The sequence below is a fragment of the Orycteropus afer genome, unplaced genomic scaffold, assembly GCF_000298275.1.
Source record: "Orycteropus afer afer isolate SDZICR_OR568_19922 unplaced genomic scaffold, OryAfe1.0 scaffold00261, whole genome shotgun sequence".
In the NCBI taxonomy this organism is placed as follows: Eukaryota; Metazoa; Chordata; class Mammalia; order Tubulidentata; family Orycteropodidae; genus Orycteropus; species Orycteropus afer.
Window position 1 is genome coordinate 1,007,647 of NW_006921848.1, and position 12,670 is coordinate 1,020,316.

A 12,670-nucleotide genomic window follows, 5' to 3' on the forward strand; every position below is an offset into this window, starting at 1 on the left:
ATGCCAATTCTAAGCTCTTCAGGATCAAAGTGAGCAAAAAGAATTGAAAAATCTCCCTCCCTTTAAAGAGCCCATTTTTTACCCAGGGGGGGCAGGGGCAGTAGCTTCTGTGATCATGGGAGAAATGTAAGGAGAACATAGACTGTTTGCTTGGCTAAGATGAAGAAGTTCTAAGAACTTTCTTGTTCTTCAGGGGGTGTTGGGGTTTGGAAGTTATGGGAAGATAGGAAATGAATTGAAGGGAGTGTTGGGGGGTTAGATTTGAGAGAATGGAGGTAATACAGGATTTGGAAGGAACCTAAAGTAGGAGGCACAAATGGGGACCCCCCACCCTGAGTTCCTTTCACCCTGGGGGCAGTGTCGTTCGTCCTGTCCAGAATGGCAGCCTGTGGAGGCACCTGCAAGAACAAAGTGACTGTCTCCAAGCCTGTGTGGGACTTCCTGAGCAAGGAGACCCCAGCGCGGCTGGCCCGGCTTCGGGAGGAGCATCGTGTGTCCATCCTCATAGATGGCGAGACTTCTGACATCTATGTTCTGCAGCTTTCCCCACAGGGCCCACCCCCGGCCCCTCCCAATGGGCTCTATCTGGCCCGGAAGGCTCTCAAGGGGCTGCTGAAGGAGGCAGAGAAAGAGTTGAAGAAAGCTCAGAGGCAGGGGGAGCTTATGGGCTGCCTGGCTTTGGGGGGTGGGGGGGAGCACCCTGAGCTGCACCGTCCAGGCCCACCCCCTCTCCGAGCAGCCCCGCTCCTGCCTCCAGGGGCGCGGGGGATCCCCCCTCCTCCCCCTCCCCTACCTCCCCCTCTCCCTCCCCGCCTTCGGGAGGAGGCAGAAGAGCAGGAGAGCACCTGTCCCATCTGTCTGGGGGAGATCCAGAATGCCAAGACATTGGAGAAGTGCCGGCACTCATTCTGCGAGGGCTGCATCACCCGGGCCCTGCAGGTGAAAAAGGCCTGTCCTATGTGCGGCCGCTTCTATGGGCAGCTGGTGGGCAACCAGCCCCAGAATGGGCGGATGCTGGTCTCTAAGGACGCCACCCTCCTACTGCCCAGCTATGAGAAGTACGGCACCATTGTCATCCAGTACGTCTTCCCACCTGGTGTTCAGGGGGTAAGAATACCACTGCCTGTCCTTATCCTTATCCTTTTCCTCAAGCTCATTCTCTGACCTAGAAAGACTGGGTGAGGGTGAGGGTGTTGGTTCACTGTGATGCAGTCTTGCTATTTCCCAGTAAGCCTTCCTGCTTAGTGCCTTGCAGCTAGGAGGTCCTCTTGAGGCCCAGCTTTTCCATCGCCATGTCCCCAAGATACACGTGAAGATCAGGTGTCATGAGAGAAAGGAACTGACTCCCATTTCCTTGATGAACCTGGATGTTGACAGTATTCTTGGCAGGGGTAAATTGTGTGGTGTTCTGGCTCTGGTGCAGGCAGGCACGGCAGGGATCATCCTGACAGACCTCCTGGCTGGGAGTGTTTAGTCTGTTTCCGATTTATGATTTTTGAGACTAAAACAAATAATAGTCAAAGGCCTACAGGTGCCTTCCTGCTGGACAAAGAATCATGTCCAATTCAGGTTTGCAAAGGAGTGAGTACTAGAAAAATGGAACAGGTTAGACAGGGGAAGAAGCATTGGGAGTGTTATCAGGCGGATAAGGGAAGGCTGAAAGGGAAATTAGTCTTCACATTTCTGCAAAGTTATTTGGATAGTAAGAACCAGCTACCTTCGATCACTTCTGAGAATCCCTTTGGCGCTGACTTGGGACTTGAGGGATTGAGACAGCAGAAAGAACCTCTTAATAATGAGGATTAACTCCAGAAACAGGTTCCTGCTGCCCAGGCTTCCAAGTCTTTCCTTCCCTGGGAGACTCTCTGCTGCTGGCTTTCACCACTCTCTGGGCCAGGATGACTCTGCATTGGTATCATGAGCCCCAAAATGTCCAGCTGCTCACTGCCCACTCTGCTTCCCCTTCCTCCCAGGCTGAACACCCAAATCCAGGCGTTCGGTACCCTGGCACCACACGGGTGGCCTACCTCCCTGACTGCCCTGAGGGCAACAAGGTGCTGACCCTGTTCCGAAAGGCATTTGACCAGCGTCTCACCTTCACTATCGGCACGTCGATGACCACAGGGAGACCGAATGTCATCACCTGGAATGACATCCACCACAAGACCAGCTGCACAGGGGGACCCCAGCTGTGCGACACCCTTCATTTCCCTTCCCTCAGCTCTTTCCCTCTTGACCCATGTCCAGTGAGGGAGCCACATTGTCCTCCTCACTCCTAACTGAAGAGGACCACCCCCTAAACTGTTCAACCATTTCTCCCATCCCAGTTTTTCTTATTTTCAACCTGGTCATGTGTGCCCAGCTTAATCTACAAAAATAAGCAGAATTGGGCTAAGTCATCTTGGGTTTGGAGGTCCCCCCACCAAGAGGAAGTGGGAAAGGGACTGAATGGGGCCTCCACTGAGTTTCCCAGAATGAGGATGAGCAATGGGTGATACGAGCAAGCTCAAACAGCTAACCTTGACCTTCATTTCTTTTTGCTCTCAGGTTTGGGTACCCGGACCCCACCTACCTAACCCGGGTGCAAGAAGAACTGAGAGCCAAGGGTATCACAGACGACTGAAGGACCTCCCCTTGCCAAGGCCCCTGCTGTTGTCCTCCACTAGGACCCAATGGAAGCCTCTTTTCTCCTCTCTTCCCTTGCCTCCCCACACCATACTAGTAGGGGACCTGTCTGACTGGGAAGGGAGTTCAGAGGGGGAGGGGCCGATCCTTCCCCTGTCCCCCACCGGCCAAGTGCTTCAGTGCAGTGTGAGCCACTCCTGCCTGGCAGAGGCTGATCTCCAAGGCTCTACTCACCACCCTCTCCCCTCCATGTACATACTGCCAGTTTTCCTGCCCGCTTCATTCTCCTTGGCTTTTTCTGGTATGTGCTGTGCTCCAGTGACAGAGCTGAGAAAGGACCTTGGAGAGGCAGAGATGTCTTGACATCCCCCTCCACCTGTGAACTACCATGTAATGGAATGGGAATCTGCTGATGGGAGCCCCGTGGAGCCGGCTGTGTGTTCATCAGATACAATTTTCCTTCTACCTTAACCTTATCCTTTCTCTCTCTGTGTCTCTGTCACTGTCAGTCTGTCTTTTTCCTGCTCTTCTCTGCCCCCTATAAGGAGCCTCCTTACCCCTGTTCTGGAATCACCACCAGACTGTAGCTTTTAATTTAATAAAAATAAAGTAAAATATGCAACTCCATGCCACACCCGTTCTGTTCTGTGGACCTGGGTGGGGTGGGGACCCGGGGCTGCTGAGAAGAGAAAGGGGGTTGATAGGGAAATCCCTGTGTCCCTTCCCAGTGCTTCTGCCTCCTGAGGGCCTGGGAAGACGGATGTGCTCAGTGGGCTCTATCACAACACAGCGAACCCTGGGTCACGCTTCCACTTGGGAGCGAGATTAAGAGGGGTTTGTTTGCTGTTGAACTGTGGTTGTAGGGAAAGAACAATCCTACCCCTCTTGCAAAGTTTGGCTGGGGTGGGAGTGGGGGCGGAGCCGGGCAGGGGGGCGGATTCCGCGGCAGCAACTCCCCGGACGCACGCAGTCCTCACAGCCCCCCAGCTTCCGTGCCCCCTCAGCCCTGGAACTTGGAGCAAAGTAGGGGTCCAGCATGAAGCCCCCAGACCGACCCGTCCCGGGCCGCACTGACCGGATACTGGGGGTCATGGGGGGCATGCTCCGCGCATGCGCCCTACCCGGGCAGGATGGGGTAAGAAAGGGGCGTTACAGTGGGGTCGGGGGTCCTTCGGGGTTTCAGGAGGGCTGCACCCCACAACTCTGTTTATTTGCAAACAGCAGGAATTCGTGAGTTCCTTTACAAGAGCCATGGCCACGTTCTGGGTGAACTGCTCCCTCCACCCCACCCTTAGCGACCCTTCCACAACAATGTGGGTTTTGACAGGAGAGAGGGAGAGGAGTTCGGCTGGGCGTGGAGGGCGGGTTCCTCACCGTCCTTCTGTTCCTGCAGCCCCTGAAGAGAAGTCCCCTAGGGCCAGGGGGTACTGAGCCAGAGTCTGACCGTGCCGAGCGGGGTCAGAGAGCGGAGTGCAAGCGGGAAACTCCAGCCTGGGCTCCGCAGCCCGGTAAGAAGCTGGGGGTGGGGTGGAGCACAGTTTGCCATCCTGCGCAAAGTGGCGAATTCAAAAATATTCTTCTCTTATTAGCATAAGGGTTTGCATCTAATTTGCATGAGACCCATTTAATCTCAGAGACCTCCCCGCTTCTTCTTGCACTCTAGTCCGATGTATGTCCCCCACCCAGCCGGTCCCGAGCCCCCGCAGGCGGAGTGTCCCTGAGCCCCACCCCTGGCCCCTCGCCAGCCCAAGCACTAGGACTTCGCCTTAATTGGTGATTAGTCTCAGCTGGAATCTCGGGGACTGGAGGGAAGAAGGGTCTGGCGGGAGGGCGGCACCTGGACTGTGTTCCCCACAAAGCGCTCCTCACATACGCACCCCCTTACCGAGGGGGCCTCCTCCGGCCCCGCACGGCCAGGGACGGCGCCAACCCCAGGACACCCTAGCACCAGGCCAAGACCCCATCTCCCGAACCCTTCTCTACTGAGGAGACTGAGGGGCGACCACCGCAGAGCCTGCTGCCAGGCTTAACCTCCACCCTAGCTCTCTGCAGTCAGAGCCCGAGATGTAGGAGGGAGAAGGACCCAGGCGAAGGAGCCCAGGCTGGGGAGGAGGGGCGGAGGCGGTGGGGACGTGGAGCGGGAACGTGGTGGTGCCTGGGGGAGGGGGACTTGGGGCGGGAACCCCGCACAGGCTGGAGGGGGAACGCGGGGGAGAGGGCGGAGCTGGGCCGCGGAGGCCCCTCCCCGCGGCGGCACCGCGGCCGGGCCTGTTATTCGGCTCGCCGCTCGGCCGGGACCCGCGCAGCACCAGTGTCTCGGAGAGTCGGCCCCCGCCTCCTCCCTCGCCCGAACCTTAGAGCCACCCCCGAGCTGAGAAGCCTGAGACCGAGCTGGAGCGGCTGCCTCATTCCGGCCCAGCCTCCCCCAACATCCCTCTCCCCAGCTGGACATCTGGACTCTGGGCCCCGCACCGACAGGGTTCCGGAAACCCTCCCCGCCCAGCTCAGCGGGCCGGGCCCCGCGCCGCCTTCTCTCCAGAGCCCCCCGCCCTTCTCCAGACCAGACTTCCGCCCACCCCTGGACGCCCCCTCTCAGTCCCCTCCCTCCCCTCCTCCCCCAGCCTGGACCGGGGTAGGAGGGAGGGGGGGTGTGCGCTCTGCGCCGTCCCCGCCCCGCCCCCCCTGATTCCCCCTGCATGGCCGGCCCGGGTGGGGGGCACGGGGGGGCCCGGGCGCCATGCGGGGGGGGCACAAGGGGGGTCGCTGTGCCTGTCCCCATGTGATCCGAAAAGTGCTGGCAAAATGCGGCTGCTGCTTCTCCCAGGGGGGACGTGGTGAGTGCGAGGTTGGAGAGGCCCAGGGTTGAGTGGGGGGCCAGCTAGGGGTTCAAGTTTGCCTTGGACTTAGAGATTTAGGGGCTGGAGATTGTGCGTGCGTTTTCCAGGAAAGTGACTTAATAGACGATCTGTAAGGTTCCTTCTACTACCAAATTTCTGTTAGTTCAAATTAAGAAAATAGGGGAAGGGACAGAGGATTCATCTCTTCATCTTAGTCACCTGGGTATGACAAAAACCCATTTCCCAATCTCCTTAGGCCTAGAACCTGTATCTTTCCTCAAATCCTTTTGCCAACTTCAGATGTGAAGAAGGATAGGGGATAGAAGAAGGAGGAATAAGGAGGTCTACCAGGAGCTTTAGTGAATCGTAGCTCATCTGCACCAGAGCCCAGGCCAGAAATAACCCTAATGAGCTCCCCTCACTCAGCCCCTCTGTGGGGTTTGTGCATGCATGTGGCAGTGGTCTGCAGAAGCCTTTTCTTTTTATAGTGATTACTGCAATTGATGGAGGAGGGGTCTGGAGGTGGCAGATGGGCTCAGCTCTCACCCCCCCCCCCGCCTTTCCCAGAGAATGGTCTGTACTCATTGGAAGGGAGAGGGTTGTGGGAGAGCAGATGGGCACCCCAGTGTCTGCCCAGATGGCTGCCCCCACCCCCATATATGTGCCATGCTCAAGATATGGGGGAACCTCCACATGTGCCTGGGAGTTCCAGGCCTGGAGAGCCAGGTTTACTGTTCTTCCTCCCAAGGGTGTTTCCATGAAATTTTCTATCTGACCAACCCAAACAAGAATAGCAAATAGTGAGCCCTGGTGTGTGTGGGGGAATGCGTATCATGAAGAGGAGACCCTGGGATCTCCCTGAGGACCGTGAGTCTGGAGCTGGAGCAGTGTTGATATCTACCACCCTGTCCCCTTTTCCCCCCACCAGAATCCTACTCTATTGCTGGCAGTGAGGGGAGTGTCTCGGCTTCAGCTGCCTCAGGTCTGGCTGCTCCCTCTGGCCCCAGCTCTGGCCTCAGCTCTGGTCCCTGTTCCCCGGGCCCCCCTGGGCCAGTCAGTGGCCTGAGAAGATGGTTGGATCATTCCAAACATTGTCTCAGTGTGGAAACTGAGACAGATGATGGCCAGGCAGGACCATGTGAGGTGAGCAGGGAGTAGTGGAGAAGCATGTGCATAGATCGAGAGGGATGCTGGGAGAGAGGTTAGGTTGTGTCCGTTGGTCACTGTGGAGACCCAGCTATGACCTCTGGCCCCCAGAACTGGATGCTGGAGCCAGCTCTAGCCACAGGACAGGAGTTGCCAGAACTAACCCTGCTGACCACATTGTTGGAGGGCCCTGGAGATAAGACTCAGGTATGAAGAAATGAGCCTGGGAGGCTCCCCTTACCCAAGAGGCATCCCTTTGATTACCCTAGAATGCTCTTTCCTTCCAGTCAGCTGAGGAGGAGACTGCTTCCCAGGCCCCTGAGAGTGAGGAGGAGCAAAAGAAGAAGGCTCTGGAAAGAAGTATGTAAGTGCCCTCTCCCTCCCGTTGCACAATTTCCAGAAGATTCTCTCTCACACTTGAGACTTAGGATTGGGAATCCTCTCTGAAGCTGACTCCATGGTGGTGAAGGGAGAAGTTGTTGTTGTTGTTTGCCATCGAGTCGGGCCCCGACTCACAGCGACCCCTCCTTGGGTTTCCGAGGCAGTATCACTACGGAAGTAGGATTGCCCAACCTTCCTTCCGAGGAGTGGCTGGTGGGTTTGAACCGCCAGCCTTCTGGTTAGCAGTCAAGTGCCTTAGCCACTATGCTACCAGAGCTCCCGAAGGGAAAAGTAGAGGTTTCTAATCCATGTGGAAGGATCCAGCCAAACCAAGGATGTACTCAACCTCTGAAGTAGTGGTATCTTCCTGTTCCTTTCCTAGGTATGTCCTGAGTGAACTGGTGGAGACAGAGAAAATGTACGTGGACGACCTGGGGCAGATTGTGGAGGTAGCTCTGTTTACCCGTTCCTGCCCTGGCCTCCCACCCTTTCCCTCTGCCCAGGTCTATTTCCAGGAGATGCCTTGGTGCTCCTCTGTTCCACCCTCCCAGTCTCCCCCTGGATTTCTTCCTGGAGTGTGTTTCTCCCACCAGGACTGGCCCCACATGCTCCCACTTCAACCTTCTCACAGGGTTACATGGCCACCATGGCTGCTCAGGGGGTGCCCGAGAGTCTTCGAGGCCGTGATAGGATTGTGTTTGGGAACATCCAGCAAATCTACGAGTGGCACCGAGAGTGAGTGGTGGAGCCCTGAGAGTGAAGGGCCAGGGAGGGGCTCACATCTGGTCCTCTTTGTATCACACCCAGGGGCCCATTGTAGCCTAAGGATGAAGCTACAGCATGAGACTGAACATTAGGAGGGGCTTGATGGGAAGCAGCACTGCTAGTGCAGACGGCTTGAAATAGGGTGTGTGTGAGGGGACAGGTCCGAAATGTATTTGCCCTTCCTTTTCCCTGCCAATCCCTCCAGCTATTTCCTGCAGGAGCTCCAGAGGTGTTTGAAGGATCCTGATTGGCTGGCTCAGCTATTCATCAAACATGTGAGCCTTGAGAGGGTGGGACTTAGGAGGGACGGGGCTTCTAAGCTCTCTGGAGCTGTGCCTCCTCTCCTAGCCCACCCTCTTTTCTCGCACATTATCTTTGCTGTCTTAAGGAGCGTCGGTTGCATATGTATGTGGTGTACTGCCAGAATAAGCCCAAGTCAGAGCATGTGGTGTCAGAGTTTGGGGACAGCTACTTTGAGGTCAGTGGCTGAGGTGCCTTGGGGGCAGGGGGACAGATTTGGCATGAGCAGACATTTCCGGCTGCATAACCCCACTGTCCCTGTCCTCAGGAGCTTCGGCAGCAGCTGGGGCACCGCCTGCAGCTCAACGACCTCCTCATCAAGCCTGTGCAGAGGATCATGAAATACCAGCTGCTGCTCAAGGTCAAGACCACCTTCTCCATGGGTGGCACAGATGGCTGGACAGCCCTCTCCTCATTTATCTTCTCAGGGTTCCTAAGGCCCCCCGCAGTCACCTGGGGAATCTCCCCTCTGGGTCCTTAGGGGGAGGATGTAAGAGCTTCTGAGGACATCCTCATGACTTCCTGAGCTTTTCTTATCCCGGTCTTAGGATTTTCTCAAGTATTATGGCAGAGCTGGGATGGATACTGAAGAACTGGAGGTGAGGACCCCCAGGTTTTCCAGGACACAGCATGTACTTACTTTCTTAACCTTGTGGGTTCTCCCAGCCCTTTGGGTAGTTAAGAGCTGTGCTGGCTTTAAGACTAGTTGGTGTCAAGACATGGTTCTAAGAGGCAGTTGGCTGAGGAGGCCACCGTCCCTACAATGATGATGCTTCTGTCTTTGCCTGCAACCAGCAAGCTGTGGAGGTCATGTGCTTCGTGCCCAAGCGCTGCAATGACATGATGACTCTGGGGAGACTGCGGGGCTTTGAGGTACGGGGACAGGAAACTGGAGGCCATTCTGAGGTCCTATGGGGAATTGTCCTCTCCTGGAGCTGACCCCATGGTTGCTTGGGAGTGTTGGGGGAGGGAGGAAGGGAGGAGCAGAGAGTTTTACGTTTCCCTCATTCTTTCTTGAAGACAACTGTCCTTTGGTTCTAGGGCAAACTGACTGCTCAGGGAAAGCTCTTGGGCCAGGACACATTCTGGGTCACAGAGCCGGAGGCTGGGGGGCTGCTCTCTTCTCGGGGCCGAGAGAGGCGTGTTTTCCTCTTTGAGCAAATCGTCATCTTCAGTGAGGCCCTGGGAGGAGGAGTGAGAGGTGGCACACAGCCTGGATATGTGTACAAGAACAGCATCAAGGTGGGGAGGGGGCCAGGAGAGAGGGCTGGCTGGGAAGGGGGTGCAGCCTCAATGATGATGTCTGGCTCTTGGGTTTGTTGGAGGCAACAAGAACCAGAGAAGATTCTAGAGGCTGTCTCTTATTTGCTAATTCAGGTGAGCTGCCTAGGACTGGAGGGCAACCTCCAGGGTGACTCTTGCCGCTTTGCACTGACCTCCAGAGGGCCAGACGGTGGGATCCAGCGCTATGTCCTGCAGGCCACAGATCCTGCAGTCAGCCAGGCCTGGATCAAGCAAGTAGCTCAGATCTTGGAAAGCCAACGGGACTTTCTCAATGGTGAGGCTCATCCTCCCTCCCCTACAAACCCCTTCAACATTCTGACCTCCTGAATCCCTCACTACCCAGTCCCCAACCCCTGACCTCTGACCCTGGCACTTCTCCCAGTACACTATCCTCACTTTTCAACTATCTCCTAAAGCCCCAATCAATTTACATTGACTAGCAGTCCTTGGGAGTGTGGCCTGAACAGAGCCCTTAGAGAAGGGACCTGTCTGTGCTCTAATGCTCCTACTAATCCTTTCTTTGCCCTAGCACTGCAGTCGCCCATCGAGTATCAGAGACGGGAGAGCCAGACCAACAGCTTGGGGCGGCCAGGAGGGCCTGGGGTGGGGAGCCCTGGGAGAATTAGGCCTGGAGACCGAGCCCAGGTCAGCACACATGCCCCCATCAATGGCTCTCTCCCTTCCCTGCTGCTACTGCCAGAAGGAGAGGTGGCCAGAGCCCCCCTGCCCTTGGACACACAGGTAAGAGGAATGGCATTCCCTGGTTGTAAGGGTCCACTGGGGAGGGCCTCTCTTGTCCTGGGATCCCCAAGTTCCCTTCCCCCTATATCATTCGTTTCTTTCACCACCACCTTTTTACTTGCCCCTTCCTACTTGCCATCTCTTACCCTGTCCCTCCAGTTTAACCTGGGCAGAGGCTGGTGGTTTCAGATAACCTAAGCTAATTAGAAGAGAAGCTGGCTCGGCTGGGGGCTTATACTGAAAAGAAGGAATACGGGTATATTTCTGACCTTTTGTGACCCTCTGACTTGAATCTTTCTTCAGACCCCCAGTAACATCCTCCAGGCTCCTCATGACTCTCCTCCAGTCCCTCCAATTCTGAACACCCCTCCTTGCCAGGCCAGACTTGCCAAGCTGGATGAAGATGAGCTGTAACTGGTGAAGGCCATAAGGGTGGCGCTGACTCAACCACTCCATTCCCCAAGGAGTTTCGGGGCAATCCTTCTGGCACCATCCTGGATTTTCTTCCCTCTTGGTGTCTAGAGGGTGGGCAAAGTTGGGAGCAGTGTCAACTTGGAGGAAGGTACCTACACCCCAGAGGACTTCTTTCTGCCCAAGGAATAGGGGTTTCTTCAGCCCTCACCCTTATGCATGCATCACACATCCCCCCAAAAGGAGGATACGATATGTGGGTGGGTGGGAATCAGGGGCAGGATAGAAATGATTGATTTTGGTTTTGATCTTGTTTTTCCTGTTTTCTGAGAATAAAGGTTTTGTTATATCACTGAGGCTGCTGTCTTGGCACAGGGAAGGGGAGGCTGTAATGGGGGGGTCCGTTGAGTAGAGAGGCATGGAAGAGATCAGTTGGCCCCTGTCATGGGAGGAGAGGTCTGGAGTAGGACACAGGGTGTAAGATAAAAGATAGTTGCAATCTTTGTCCCTCATCTGCAGCTTCAGCATCTCTCAGTCCAGTCCTAGGGCCAGTGGAAAACCCTAGATCCTTGACATATCTTCCCCTTTATCTAGGCTGTCTTTTCTTCCCATCCAGCCTCTGTTCTATATCCCACCAGAGAGCCCAGGGTAGTGTGATGTCCCATCATCCCCCAATACCCAGATACTAAAGCACAAAATGCCCAATGTACCTTTCCTTCTGAGGTCGCCATGTTCAGCTGAGGAAGATGGAAAGGTGGAGAGGATCCTGAGAGCTGTGGCCCCTTCCTGGCTCTGGGGCTGCCACCAAAGGGTGTCCTTGTCTTTACTGTCTGGGAGGCCATAAAGTATGGCCATACAGAGCAAGAGATTCTTCTTTAAGCTACAGATCAAAGAATGGAGAGCCCAAAGGGGTCTTCTCCTATCCCAACTTCTAGGACTGAGAGAGCCAAACATTCAGAGATCCATGTCCTGGGTCCTTGGGCATCCGTGTGTCTGCTGTGTCCATCTGTCCCACAGGCTTGGTCACGTGTACTCAGGCTTCCTCAGAAGACAATGGACTCCTGGGGTGGGAGGCGGAGGGGGAGCTGGAGCCTCTGGGTGGGCCCAAGGCCCCTCTTAGCTGACAATGGGGGGGAGGGATCTCCAGAGGGGGGACAGGACGTAGGGCCCCCGATAAGACTTCTGGGGAACAATAGGAGGAATTGAAGAGAAGCAACCGCCCTCACCGCACCCCACCCCCAGGGCTTTGGGGTCAGAGACTGGGGAGTCAGAGGGTGTTGGGGAGGGATGCTGAGGAGTCTTGTGAGTGGGGGAGGGGTGGGGTGGGGCAAATAGCTGGAGTCTGGGGCTCAGAACCTTTGTATTTCTTTAGGGACCCCAGGGGTAGACGAGGTGGGTGGGTGACTCCTATGGACTTAATTTAATCTCAAATTTGTTTTTGAGTGCTTACTTTGTGAATAGCACTTGAATATAATAATGCTCCCTTTTTTTTTTTTTTTTTTTGACTGCTAGGAAATAAAATCTAAATTTCCTATCAGTTCAGCATTTCCCCCTAAGGCCCTGAGCTGGCCAGCGGAGATGTGTGGGGGGTGGGGGTGGGGGGTGGGGGGTTCTGTCACTGTCCCTGCCCAAAACATGCTTCCTGTCTTAGATTTGTGAAACTGCTGAGTCCAGTACACTGAGTCCTTTACACTTTCTTGGGGCGAGGAGCTGTGCCCCATGAGGATTTGAGCCTGGGGTGAGGTAGCGGACCATCTGAAGTTTCTTGGCTGGTCTCTAGCAAGTAAAGCAGCGTCTCTGGGCAGGACCGAAGACCCCGAGGAGCCAGCTGTTGGCTCTGCCTAAAGTGCAGCCTCGGAAAGGGATGGACAGTGAAGATGATGCGGGGAGTCAGCAGCGGGTGTTGGGAGTTGAGAGCGTGGGGAGCGCTTATCTTTCGGCCTTTCTCTGGTTCCTTCTCTCTTCTAGTGCCACCCCCATATTAGCCCCAGAGATTTGGCCAAGACCAAGAGTGTCGGAGGAAACTTCCCAGGTAGTAACTCGCCTGGAGAGGTCCAAGAAGGCTCCCAAGGCAGTGCCCCCTATAGGACTGGACTGGACTTTTGCTTTGTGGAGGCGGGGCTCATGGCAAGCGGGCGGAGGGTATTTAAGCCCAGGAGGAGCCGGGGTGGCAGGGCAGA

The 12,670-nt window shown here is 55.7% G+C and overlaps 2 protein-coding genes across 2 annotated transcripts; both read left to right on the forward strand.

Annotated features, from left to right (window-relative positions):
- On the forward strand, positions 1 to 2,623 carry DTX3 (deltex E3 ubiquitin ligase 3). Its single transcript, XM_007950039.1, has 4 exons — positions 1 to 29; positions 378 to 1,107; positions 1,974 to 2,191; positions 2,548 to 2,623. The coding sequence occupies exons 1-4, from the start codon at positions 1 to 3 to the stop codon at positions 2,621 to 2,623; spliced, it is 1,053 nt and encodes a 350-aa protein (XP_007948230.1).
- Positions 2,624 to 3,661: 1,038 nt separating this feature from the next.
- On the forward strand, positions 3,662 to 10,493 carry ARHGEF25 (Rho guanine nucleotide exchange factor 25). The gene is made up of 16 exons (XM_007950044.1): positions 3,662 to 3,760; positions 4,019 to 4,133; positions 6,391 to 6,605; positions 6,720 to 6,815; positions 6,896 to 6,972; positions 7,372 to 7,438; positions 7,621 to 7,724; positions 7,960 to 8,029; positions 8,143 to 8,232; positions 8,323 to 8,415; positions 8,603 to 8,653; positions 8,850 to 8,927; positions 9,096 to 9,296; positions 9,432 to 9,612; positions 9,868 to 10,079; positions 10,383 to 10,493. The coding sequence occupies exons 1-16, from the start codon at positions 3,662 to 3,664 to the stop codon at positions 10,491 to 10,493; spliced, it is 1,860 nt and encodes a 619-aa protein (XP_007948235.1).
- The last annotated feature ends 2,177 nt before the right edge of the window (positions 10,494 to 12,670 follow it).